The sequence below is a fragment of the Cydia amplana genome, chromosome Z, assembly GCF_948474715.1.
Source record: "Cydia amplana chromosome Z, ilCydAmpl1.1, whole genome shotgun sequence".
NCBI lineage: Eukaryota > Metazoa > Arthropoda > Insecta > Lepidoptera > Tortricidae > Cydia > Cydia amplana.
This window is the reverse complement of record NC_086096.1, coordinates 1,743,905-1,757,144: the sequence shown is the minus strand read 5'-3', so window position 1 is coordinate 1,757,144 and position 13,240 is coordinate 1,743,905. Positions and strand designations below refer to the sequence as shown.

Sequence of the window (13,240 nt, the reverse complement as noted above, 5' to 3'; positions counted from 1 at the left end):
CTTGGTCGGTTTTTTTAGAACTAACTGTCAAAACGATTTGCCAATATGGAATTTATATGAAAACGTGTGTAGTGACGTCACGGTCAACTCTCCTACTTTTTATATTTCTATCTGATTTATTAAATAGAAATTGTGGTTAAAAATGACTACTGAATTCTATCTATGTTTTTCTGAGAATTATCTGGTGCTTTATTTCGTGCACGGTGTGAAATAATTTATTTTAGGTAGAGGAAAGTACCCAATTTCTATTGCTCGTATTTCAAAAATCTCAATTCGCCGTTTTCCACAGATTTTAGAGTGACGAAATCGAGCACTCGAAACTCAAATACGCTAACGTCTACGTAATTTACTTTCTATACATCTCGCTCGCACTAATATGCGAGTACGAGCGAGATGCATAGAATGTAAGTTTCATTCTCGATAGCGTTTATGTCAGTACTGAACTGGTGGTAGCCACTCAGGAACTTAAATGGACGCGCACTTGGGGTTGGCGGTTTCAGAGGGACTATCTTCCGCTTTCTATGTAAATTATTTTAACAAACATGTTGTATGTAAAAAAATACCTATGAATTGTATAGTGCGACATGAAATTGTAGAAATTAAATAAATTGTTATGTGACAGTTACGTAGGAAGTGGCGTCCTCAATCATTTTCTATAATTTCTTGTCGGACTATACTTACTAAGGTATTTTTACAAATCTGAAGACAAGCAATTGTATGAGTCTTTACATAGACTTTTCAAGTAGGTATATCAGTAGGTAGGTACAGGTATCCATTTTATTTAATAAGAGAGATTACAAAACAATCCCTTAGTCAAAACAACTCGGTCTAAAATTTAGATTTGCCGTATCAGAGTTCAGTTAGGAATCAACAAATCCAATAGACCATTAATTTGCTTCCACCTAAATCAAATTCTCTCTTTTCCAATATAACTTGGTCTGTACTTTGCTTACTGTAGTACTAAATGAAAGCTTTCACTTAAACTGGTCTTTATCTATGACTACAAGCGCGCTGCTATTCCACCGTATTACACTCTCAATTCAAAAACGACACAAGTACATAGTAACTCGAGGCGTTCAAGCCTGTACTCTTCTACGTTTAAAACCTTAATTCTAAAACGTCTTATGGACATACAAATATAATGTACATACGCCCTTTTAGTTCCGAGTTCGTGTTAACGGTACTGCACGGCGCGGCGTGCAAAGATTGCTTAAATTACTAAGTTAGATTATTGGAAAATTAACTTTAACAGCATTGAGTACAGTTCAATTTTGCTTGTGCGAGTGTTAATTTATTTTGCGTAAAAACTTAAGGTCAAGTTCGTATTGCGTACGGAATGAGAACTAGTTTTGATTGAACAGTAATCGTGGTAAATTAGATTTTTAGGTGTATTTCATTTTTAATTAAGTATGTTCAAAATCAAAGCTTAGAGTAGATAAAATCAGCTCAACGACAACAATTATTCCGATAGAGTATTTCCATGCCAAGAATAGCATAGGTACTAATGTCAAATTTGCTCCGATAAACTGTACCTAGGGGTACAGTTTTCCGTTACAATTTAGACTAGAGGTAGGCCTCTAGTGTAAATTTCATTCGCGGGTGGACGCAGCCGCATCGGGCGCACGCACGCGGGTGCCATTGTAGGTAAAATCCGTCGCACGCGTCCGCGCCAGTTAGCAACGCTCATGCTATTTTTCGCTAACCCGCTCGCCCGCTCCGTGCAACCGTTAGCGGTCATCCTAAGTATCGGCAGATAGAGTGGAGGTAGATCTCTGTAAGCTCAGCGACGGCGAAATCTGGCGTGAATCCGCGGACTGGGCAAAATGGCGTGCTCTTGTGTTGGAGGCCAAGGGCCCGTTTCTCAAAAGCTTGTAACTTGTAAAACAAGGCGCTCAGCAAACGCCTAAGGGAGGCTACAGGTGACCCTCGCGCAGACAGTTTTCTCGCGCAAAGACTGGCCATAGCAATCCAGCGCGGGAACGCTGCCTGCGTGATGGGCACCCTACCAAGGGCACATTTTGATAGGCATTTTAATTTATCACTCTTCCATATTAGTGTGACAGTGACAGTTGCGTTTCGTTCGCTACGTAGCGTTAGCGATTGGCATATTGTCTACGGGGTCAGTCCGCTAATTTGTAGTTGATGCAACTGGCCCTTAAAGAACTAGACAGATAGACAGACACTTTCGCATTTATAAGGCCCAAGATACACTTGTAAGTTTTACTTACGTAAGTTACACATCAGCATAGAGAAATATAGTAAGACAAGAGTGCTCACTCCATACATCAGTTCAGACTATTAATTTCAGTGTCTACATCTAGCATCGAGTAGCGGAACTATCAGTGCTGCTACTTGACAATAGATGTAGCACCGACCGGAAAGTCTTATCTCAACAGCATAAGACTTTCCGGTCGGTGCTACATCTATTGTCAAGTAGCAGTACTGATAGTTCCGCTACTCGATGCTAGATGCTAATAGTCTTTTTGGTACTAAAACTGATGTATGGAGTGAGCACTCTATGTATTTTTTTCTCTATGACATCAGCTACAGAACTGAGAGATGAATATCGTTATCTCATTCTAACAAATAGCTTTGTCCCTTTCGTAAGTAAAAATTACAAGCTTATCTCGGGCCTAACATTAGTAAAGATAGCGTAAGCGTTTCACTTGCAAGAATCACTACGTATCCTCAAGGTGAACTGGCAGACCGGCACCCACGCTCAACTTTCTTCGATGTCAACTGCCGTACTTAATAGCAACTGTATTAAGAGACACACCTTAACGAATTACAGTTTGTCAAAGGACTGTCTCATTTCAAACATAGACAGAGAGAATCATACTATCTTTGTTACACTAGTACTAGCACCAAAAAGAAAAGAATGAGTATATAGTCCTTGTTCTTACTGACTGACAAATTGGTTTGACCAACTATATTATTATTATTGCACTGTGACTATAGCCCGGAATGTAATAAACAACAGGTGTAGTAAGAGACATACACACCTGTTTAACTGGGGGACTAAATGTCAACCAACATAAAGGATGACTCACACTAGACCGGGCCGCGCCCGGGTTGAGGCGTCCGAGTTGTCATTTTCTATGACGGCTGATCGGTGACCAAGTGGCCCGGGCCCGGTCTAGCGTGACTCATCCTTTACGTTGGCATTTATAATTTTAGTATGTCTGCTTCACACGGGGGTTTTGTAAGTATATTTTCACTAAAACCTTTTTTGTTACAGGAAATATATACCGACCCGACCTTCGTGAGAGACAACTGCGATATATTTGACGTCGTACCAGGAAAACTAGGTCATTTTTTTAATTTATTTGATCGCACGGGTTGCACAAAACCTTAACAAATGATACACCTAAACCTTCCTCATGAATCAATATAGGTGAACACCGCATGAACATCCGTTTAGTCGTTTTTGAGTTTATCGTGAACATACAGTCAGCGGCGGGAGACTTTGTTTTATAAGGTGTAGTGATAACATGTTACTGAATGACCGTTTGTCCACAGGCGATAAGTGGCTGGTGTCGTGTCTGTCAGTTCTGTTTCTGAGCAAGGGGCTGCTCTACAGAGTCGTGCCGGCAGACCAGCGGGTGGACGCAGGATACGCCGGCATCTTCAGGTCAGATGCCTTTTAACTTTTAACCTCTTTGAGTCCCAGAGTTTTAAAGCTAGTTCGATAAATAAAAAAATAGGGTATTTGAATTTTTTTATGAATGGCACCTATCAGTCGAACAGGTTTGTTTTAAGGATCAAATGTCTGTATGGGACCCATTGTCGTAAGGCAATACAAAAGTCACAAATGATGGTCAAAGTCTGGCACCCGCACTTTACTGACGAAACGCTTCTAAGAAAATGGCAATCGTGACGTCACCATATACAGGGTGGATTTTCTTTTTGGGTCAGTGAGGGCAGCTACCAGATCCCGTGCTGCTACGAGAAAACGGTCTTAGAAGACCTTCCCTCGATTTCAAATTAATGAAGATTGGCTTTTACAGATTTTGGAAAAAACATACAGGATGCGAGAAAAAGGTCATTTTTGACAAACTTTTTTTTTGATGCCAATCGATCCCATTCCTATTGAGGATCAAAAGCTTGTATGGAAGCAAAAAAAAATTCCGGCTAGAAAAGCCACAAATCGAGGAAAACTTTTCCCATACAATTTGTATGAAAATGACAACTTTTATTTTGCACATGCTATTTTTGTATGCCAATCGATTCCATTCCTATCCAGTATCAATAGTTTCCTAGGGGTCAACTTACGGTAATGTACTAAAAAGCCACAAATTAAAGAAAACTTTTTCCATACATTTACTATGGAGAAAACGTGAAATTTAATTCACAGTTTTCTATCTGGCCAATCAGTCCTGTTACATTTAAGAACCATAATACTGTATGAAGACATTGCTGTAGGACTGATGGGCGAGGTAGAAAATTGTGAATAAAATTTCATATTTTCTCCATAGTAAATGTATGGAGAAAGTTTTTATAAATTTGTGGCTTTTTAGTACATTATCGTAAGTTGACCCCTAGGAAACTATTGATACTGGATAGGAATGGAATCGATTGGCATACAAAAATAGCATCTGAAAAATAAAAGTTTTCATTTTCATACAAATTGTATTGGAAAAGTTTTCCTCGATTTGTGGCTTTTCTAGCCGGAAATTTATTTTTGCTTCCATACAAGCTTTTGATCCTCAATAGGAAGGGGATCGATTGGCATCAAAAAACAAGTTTGTCAAAAATGACCTTTTTCTCGCACCCTGTATGTTTTTTCCAAAATCTATAAAAGCCAATCTTCATTAATTTGAAATCGAGGGAAGGTCTTCTAAGACCGTTTTCTCGTAGCAGCACGGGATCTGGTAGCTGCCCTCACTGACCCAAAAAGAAAATCCACCCTGTATGTAACGTTAGAAGGAAAACAAGGAAATTGCGATATTGTTGCAATACAATATTTTTTTTAAATAAAATATAAGGAATCAAATGGTACCATTATTTTTTCCTATTTGAAAGTAAAAATATTTTTTTTAAAGTGAGGTTTTGTTTTTTTTTTCATTCCCATATATTTTTTAAGTTTTCAATGTATTGTGATAAATTACTCATTTTCTATCTATTTAGCTAGATTTAGTTATAAAATTCAACATGTGTCATAAACCCTATTGAGTCAATTGCCCAAACACGTTCATTTCACGAACTCTTTTTCCGTCAGGTTCCGTATCTGGTGGTGCGGCCAGTGGCTAGAGGTGCTCGTGGACGACCGGCTGCCCACCGTCAACGGGAAGCTGGCCTTCCTGCAGACCAGCTCCACCGATCAGCTGTGGCCAGCTTTATTGGAGAAAGCGTACGCTAAGTATGTTATCTCGCTAGCCAAGCTGACAATCTTTTATAGAAAATCCACGCCACAATAGTACAGCCACGCGCTCGCCAGCCTATACTCCGCGCTACTAGCGTGGTCACTGCACACTACCCTAGCGTGAGTGAGAGTTAGCGTACACGATACTATAGTCTGTCAAGCCATTTCCGACAGTAGAAAAAAGCGGCAAATTTAAAAAATGTAGGCGCGCAGGGTAATCTTCCCATAGAAACGTTGATTTTCGCGCCATTTTCTACTGACAAACTTGTTTGACCGGCTATACGTATCTATACCAGTTACCTCGTGATTTTCCCTCACCGAATAGATAATTTTAATTGTTTCTGGTGCATACCAAACTTCTCCAGACGGGCGTTTTTACATAACTGCTGCATTAACGGCTGACAAGCAATCGTTTACAAAACTGCCGGTGACACAACTTAAATCACGCTTTAAAGTACAAGTTAAAATGAAAATGCTCTGACAGTCCTTCTTTCTGCAGGCTCCACGGTTCCTACGAAGCGCTAAAGTACGGGAGCCTACTAGACGGCATGGCAGACCTCACCGGCGGGATCACGGAGTCCCAACTAGTCCGCGAGCTGAGCGGTGGCCACGCGCTCGCCAGCCTACTCCGCGCTACTAGCGTGGTCACTGCACACTACCCTAGCGTGAGTAGATACAGCGCTAAAGTACGGGAGGCTACTAGACGGCATGGCGGAACTCACCGGCGGGATCACGGAGTCCCAACTAGTCCGCGAGCTGAGCGGTGGCCACGCGCTCGCCAGCCTACTCCGCGCTACTAGCGTGGTCACTGCACACTACCCTAGCGTGAGTAGATACAGCGCTAAAGTACGGGAGGCTACTAGACGGCATGGCGGAACTCACCGGCGGGATCACGGAGTCCCAACTAGTCCGCGAGCTGAGCGGTGGCCACGCGCTCGCCAGCCTACTCCGCGCTACTAGCGTGGTCACTGCACACTACCCTAGCGTGAGTAGATACAGCGCTAAAGTACGGGAGGCTACTAGACGGCATGGCGGAACTCACCGGCGGGATCACGGAGTCCCAACTAGTCCGCGAGCTGAGCGGTGGCCACGCGCTCGCCAGCCTACTCCGCGCTACTAGCGTTGTCACTGCACACTACCCTAGCGTGAGTAGATACAGCGCTAAAGTACGGGAGGCTACTAGACGGCATGGCGGAACTCACCGGCGGGATCACGGAGTCCCAACTAGTCCGCGAGCTGAGCGGTGGCCACGCGCTCGCAAGCCTACTCCGCGCTACTAGCGTGGTCACTGCACACTACCCTAGCGTGAGTAGATACAGCGCTAAAGTACGGGAGGCTACTAGACGGCATGGCGGAACTCACCGGCGGGATCACGGAGTCCCAACTAGTCCGCTAGCTGAGCGGTGGCCACGCGCTCGCCAGCCTACTCCGCGCTACTAGCGTGGTCACTGCACACTACCCTAGCGTGAGTAGATACAGCGCTAAAGTACGGGAGGCTACTAGACGGCATGGCGGAACTCACCGGCGGGATCACGGAGTCCCAACTAGTCCGCGAGCTGAGCGGTGGCCACGCGCTCGCCAGCCTACTCCGCGCTACTAGCGTGGTCACTGCACACTACCCTAGCGTGAGTAGATAGGTACATACAGCGCTAAAGTACGGGAGTCTACTAGACGGCATGGCGGACCTCATCGGCTAGTATGTAGACGTCCTAACTAGTAAAGCGATGGCCACTCCCTCGCCAACTCAACATTATAATTTAGCAAACTGCAATTTTTTAAATCCATATTTTTTTTTGTTTTTAGCTTTAGCTAAGTGCATTCGGAAATATTTGATTATTCTTTTATAGAGTCTGTGCGGAAAGAGAAGAGTCGTGGAATGTAGGTATATTATGTGGCCCAATACATTCCACGACTACTCTTTCCGAACAGATTACCGTTTTAATAAAATATTTATTAGATATACTTTATTAGTGACTGAGATTGGATGGGTTTTTATACTATTTCATGTTATACTGGATTCAGTTTTTACCTACGCAAAACGTTATGAATTTATCAAAGTATATACATAGAGGGCATAGGCGGACTGTGGGACGAGACTAAACATCGACTTTCCAGCTTTGAGGTTGTTTCTACCTGCGTCTATTTGAACTCACCTCGGTCTCCCCTAAGCAATATGCTCTTATTGCTTGTGTTGTTATAGCTGGTCGAGCAGATCTTGTCAGTAGAAAAAGGTGGCAAATTTGAAAAATGTAGGCGCGAAGGGATATCGCCCCATAGAAAATTTAAATTTCGCGCCTTTTTTACTGACAAGATTTGCTATATGTTGCATAATTGTACTTATCCCATCGTATTTTCTCGGAAACGTTCGTAGCAAGACGCGTTCTTACGTTTCCGTGAAAATACGATGAAAAATATTTATGCACTATAGTTCGTTTTTTTAGCAATATCTAGGAGACCGAGCTTTGCTCGGTAAACATATAAAAACTCAAAAACCAGCGTTTTCCCAAAGATAAGACCTAGCTAGATCGATTTTTCGCCCCCGAAAACCCCCATATACCAAATTTCATCGAAATCGTTAGAGCCGTTTCCGAGATCGCCGAAATATATATATATATATATATAAATAATTAAATAAACAAGAATTGCTCGTTTAAAGGTATAAGATTAGAAAAAAGATAAACAATCTTGACGTGTCTTTTTATTGAAAAACACTTTTGAATAATAAGTCACGGCAAATATGTAACAATTATGAATCATATACGATTATTTACATTATTTTGCTTTCATTTGTAATACAGTTACTGATTTAAAAAAAAGCGTTTTTCAATTAAAAGACACCTCAAGATCGCGTAGTCTTTTTCTAATGCTAAAGGAACTAACTATAGGTATAACTATAGGTTTATACTCGTACATCTGTCTGTACTTGATTTAATTTTCTTGTTACAGGGCGTGGAACAGAGGGGCTTGGAGCCAGAAATGAACTACCGCGTGTACAGCTGTGAAGATGTGAGTTCCTAGTTCAGTAGTTTAGTTCAACGTCACTTAAACGTCATGCCGAATACGGAGAAATAAGCCCCCATTCGCACGGCAGCTTTTTCAACGCGCGTTTAAAAAGCGCTTGAATCTGTCCGCACTCTAAATTCGATTTAACGACCAAGGCGAAGTCCAAGTCGAAAATCCAACAACGCTTGATAAAATGCGCCACCGCTGTCGTGTGAATAAATATACACATGTATCCATTTGTGTCATTCAAACGCTTTTTTAACGCGCGTTGAAAAAGCTGCCGTGCGAATGGGGCCTAAGCACATAGACGGCGCGCAAACTCGTATACGATTTTAGTTATATTGCGGACCATTGAGGTTACATCAATTCAGCCGACCGATCAAATGACGCAATCTAATTAAACTCGCATTCGAGTTCTCGCATCGTCTAAATGAGGGAGGTGCAAAAGTGTAAATATATCTTTGACGTCGACTGTACAATAATAGAATGACCTATTGTTTACAGATAGTGACGGATGACGGCCTCGTGCAGCAGGTGCGCCTGCGTCGGCCTCTCACGTCGCGGGACTCGCAGCGGGACGAGGCCGAGTGAGTCCCACTTTATTATCCATGAAGTCCGGTACATAACGGGAAATTAACCCATCAAGTTGCAGACATAATAAATACATTTTAACCTTTTGACCGCCACAGCCGACAGCTTCGCCAATGCAATAGGGTCTTACGCGAGATTCCGTAAAGTCCAATTTCGCTTGAATAATCGCGATCGCCTGGCGTCCGGGGTACGGCAAATTCCTTCACTGTCTGGCGTTCGAAAGATTAAATAGACATTCCCGCTGAGGCAGTTTGCGAGGATTCTATAGGTCTAAAGCAGCAGTCGACTTCCTGCGGCCCGTGAACCAGTCACTTGCGGCCCGCTAGCCTCCCTGGCTATTATGTATGTTAATATTGGCAAAGGACAATATCTGATTAAAGTCATAAATATTAACAAAATACGGCCCGCGTCCACTTCGTTGACTACTATGTGGCCCTTAGCTGCTAAAAGGTTGCCGACCACTGGTCTAAAGTAAGATCGCTAAGCACGAATTACGTACATTAAGGGCCTACTCTATAGCCGCGTCTGCCGCTTCGTAAACCACGCCCGCTAGTTTTAGCCCTCCCCGCTAACACGCACACATGGAAACGCTCCGCACCGCAGGTGAATCTTGTGAGAGCTAAAGCTCCATCTAACGGTACAAAAGTTAACTACCATGATACGCGGTCGGCCAGGAACTTAAATTCGGACAAAATAGAAAGATGGCGTTGTTACTTGTACATAATAGCAAACAATAAAATAATTAATTAATAAACCTGAATTTTTATTGTTGATTTTTGGAAGATGTTAGCGGCAGATAAATTTTAAGCATTTGTGGTTCGACTAGTATGAAATCTCTTGTCAAGAAACATTATATCCGAAAATCACTACCGTTTGTTTACGGGGCTAGCCGCTGCCACCTTTCTAAAATCCTGCTATTTATCGATGCACGGCCTTGAAGTTATAGTTAGGTGATTTAGGAATATGTTAATCTTTAGTAGTACTTATGTATCTTTACTAACGCTTCTAACCCGTTTAATGCAGCCCGTTTTTGGAAGTCCTTTACTATATATGGACGACCCTCATTAGGTTCGAACACCAACGTCGGTAAGTACCTACTCTTAAATACTTAACTTACCTAATAAGCTCGTATCTCGTAACGTCATGTCCTCTTATGTTTCTTAATGTTTGCAGTACAATGCTCATCACGGAGTCATAATTAAGTGTAACCTAAAAAACTTATTAATTAATAATTTGACGGGTAAGTTCTATATCTGGTTTAATTTATTGCCCGTATTGTATTTACACACTGTATAAGAAACGTTTGTAAGTATATTTATATTTTATGTATATTTTATGTCACCTACGCTACTTGAACTTGGAGAAAATCTCATTTCCTTGCCAAGGCAAGACGTAAAACTTTAGTCAAACCACGGGCGGTAATTCGTAAAGCCCCAGATCGCATATTTATGGCCATCAGGCCATCACCCTCGGTTCGGGCCACAAACACCTGCGATCTGGGGCATTCACGAATTCACCTCCCTAGATAAAGATAAGATAAGATAAAAGATAGTTTATTCAAGTAGGCATAATTACAATGCGCTTAATATGAACGTCAAATAAAGCTAGGTAGACCGGCTCCAACCCTACACCTCTGCCCCGGGAAGATTTAAATCCCCCCTCAATTGGAGGAGGGTATCCCATTATGGGACCGGCAACAAACTCGGCGGGACACATCTTTTCAAAAATAATTACATCTTGGTATGTAATGTACTATTAATTTGTCTCCAGCCGTAAAATCACCAGCGCCGACCGCGAGCGCCTCAGCGCGCCCAGCATCGAGTTCACGATGAGTTTCGTCGACTTCCAGCGCCTCTTCCACCGCGTGGAGACGGTCCATCTGGACGCGGAGACCTCCTGGCCCGAGCCTACCCTCGCGGACAAGATGAAGTGGCAGGTGAAGATGCACCAGGGCGCCTGGAGGAGGGGGGTCACGGCTGGGGGCTGCAGGAATTATGTCCGTAAGTATATCAATACGTATTCAATGATTTATAACTCAAGATAGGTTATAGGCGTTCCAAAATTGAAGCGCTTACCTTATGACAAATTGGACAAGTTGCCTTTAGTCGCGGCTGGACAAGCGAGAAATGTGCACGTGCTAACGAGCTCCCGCACACCGAAAGAGAAAGAGACGAGCTTATGTTTAACAACGAGTGTGACAAAGATGGATGGAATGAGAAAAATTTATCAAAAATAACAGATTTCTTCGTAGACACAGAAATAAATATGGAAGTATTTTTTGTCTTCCTCAAGTATGAGTATAACCTATCTATGGTTATATAATATCATTGTACATATTATAAAACGAAGTCCCCTGCCTCGTCTGTCTGTCTGTATGTTCACGATAAACTCAAAAACTACCGTGCGGATATTCATGCGGTTTTCACCTTTCAATAGAGTGATTCTTAAGGAAGATTTTGGTGTATAATTTGTAAAGGTTTTGTGTAAATTCCTTGTACTACCCGTGCGGGGGCGGGTCGCTAGTTTATAACTAAAATATAAATACATATGTACCATTCGAATCTTAGATTAGATTAAATTGTAAGATTAAAATGTGTCACTAACGCGATTGATCGAATGACGAGGTGTTACGAAGAGTGAGTGAAAGGAGATCTATTCTGAACACTATTGAAAAAAATTGACGCGGATAAATGATTCGACATTTAGGTAATACGACACGACCATTTCTTTAAAACTATCTAGGGCTAATATATATATGGCCGGCTCTTTATCATTTGCCACCATGGCTGTCACGTTTTAACAAATAATATCTGGGTGACCGAGCTTCGCTCGGAAAACATATAGGTAATAACTCGGAAATGCGCGTTTTCCCAGAGATAAGACCTAGCTAGATCGATTTTTCGCCCCTGAAAACCCCTACATACCAAATTTCATCGAAATCGTTAGAGCCGTTTCCGAGATCCCCGAAATATATATATATATAAATAAATAAATAAACAAGAATTGCTCATTTAAAGGTATTAGATGTAAATGCGAAAGAACTGGCGCAAAAAAAAGCTGGAAAATATTCCACTCTTAAGTTCATGATGATACTATTACCTTGATTTTAACCCCATTTTTTCCAGACTTCTTCCACATGAACCCGCAAATCCAGATAGTGGTCTCCGAGACCGACACGCTCGTGGTGTCCCTCAACCAGCACAGCGTGATGGAGCCCAAGGTCATCGGCTTCAGCATCTACAAGCTGCCGAAGCTGCTCATCGAGACCGCCACCCCGACCCAGTTCAAGAAGCTCAAGAGTACAGTGAACTCACAGTATACGAATAGCAGACAAGTTAGTCACAGGTGAGATATAGCTGGTCAACCAAATCTTGTCAGTAAAAAAAGGCGCGAAATTCAAATTTTCTATGGGACGATATCCCTTCGCGCCTACATTTTTCAAATTTGCCGCCTTTTTCTACTGTCAAGATCTGGTTGATTAAGTATATAATATAGGATTCCTATTTATACTTAGGAGGTGCAAGCACATCATACGGCTATTAGAGTTGGTCAAAGGCGTCTAGCCTTTCAAAGATAGCATACACCAGAGAATTTGGAACGGGTACCGCCGTGGCCGGGTGGTCTAGTGGTCAGGACTACTCAGGACCATAGCCGCGTAAGCTGAAGACGAGGGTTCGATTCTCGCCTCGGCCACAGGTGGACTTGGTCACTTTTTCTTTAGTGTATGATATCTATTTCAGTTTATGAGATATACTTAATATAATAGAATATAAATAATTTATTCACACAACACATCAATAACACAGATAACAAATTCTAAGTAAATGGAACAGAATCAGAGATGTGACGCTGATTGAGTAGCTCGCGGCAGTCACGGCACAATATAATACACGTGGGGTCATATTTAGGGTTCCGTACCCAAAGGGTAAAAAACGGGACCCTATTACTAAGACTTCGCTGTCCGTCCGTCCGTCCGTCCGTCTGTCACCAGGCTGTATCTCATGAACCGCGATAGCTCGACAGTTGATATTTTCACAAATGATGTATGTCTGTTGCAGCGGTAACAACAAATACTAAAAATAAAATAAAATAAATATTTAAGGGGGGCTCTCATACAACAAACACGATTTTTTTTGCTCTATTTTTTGTTGATGGTGCGGAACCCTCCGTGCGCGAGTCCGACTCGCACTTGGCCGGTTTTTGGGCTCTAGTCAGACTACACTACTACAGCTATAATCATTCTAGTTAGTTTAGTAGTCCCTCACCAGGAATGACGGCAGGGTG

General features: G+C 42.3%; 1 protein-coding gene across 1 annotated transcript in view; it reads left to right on the top strand.

Moving 5' to 3' along the window:
- The window catches only part of LOC134661713 (calpain-C), a 40,401-nt gene that overhangs the window by 18,333 nt on the left and 8,828 nt on the right, over positions 1 to 13,240 (top strand). Inside the window, exons 3-11 of the mRNA XM_063517885.1 lie at positions 3,239 to 3,308; positions 3,520 to 3,631; positions 5,219 to 5,359; positions 5,862 to 6,160; positions 6,836 to 6,987; positions 8,309 to 8,368; positions 8,870 to 8,952; positions 10,727 to 10,956; positions 12,082 to 12,301. Of these exons, the coding sequence (XP_063373955.1) occupies positions 3,239 to 3,308; positions 3,520 to 3,631; positions 5,219 to 5,359; positions 5,862 to 6,160; positions 6,836 to 6,987; positions 8,309 to 8,368; positions 8,870 to 8,952; positions 10,727 to 10,956; positions 12,082 to 12,301 (1,367 nt within the window). The remainder of the gene's footprint in view (positions 1 to 3,238; positions 3,309 to 3,519; positions 3,632 to 5,218; positions 5,360 to 5,861; positions 6,161 to 6,835; positions 6,988 to 8,308; positions 8,369 to 8,869; positions 8,953 to 10,726; positions 10,957 to 12,081; positions 12,302 to 13,240) is intronic.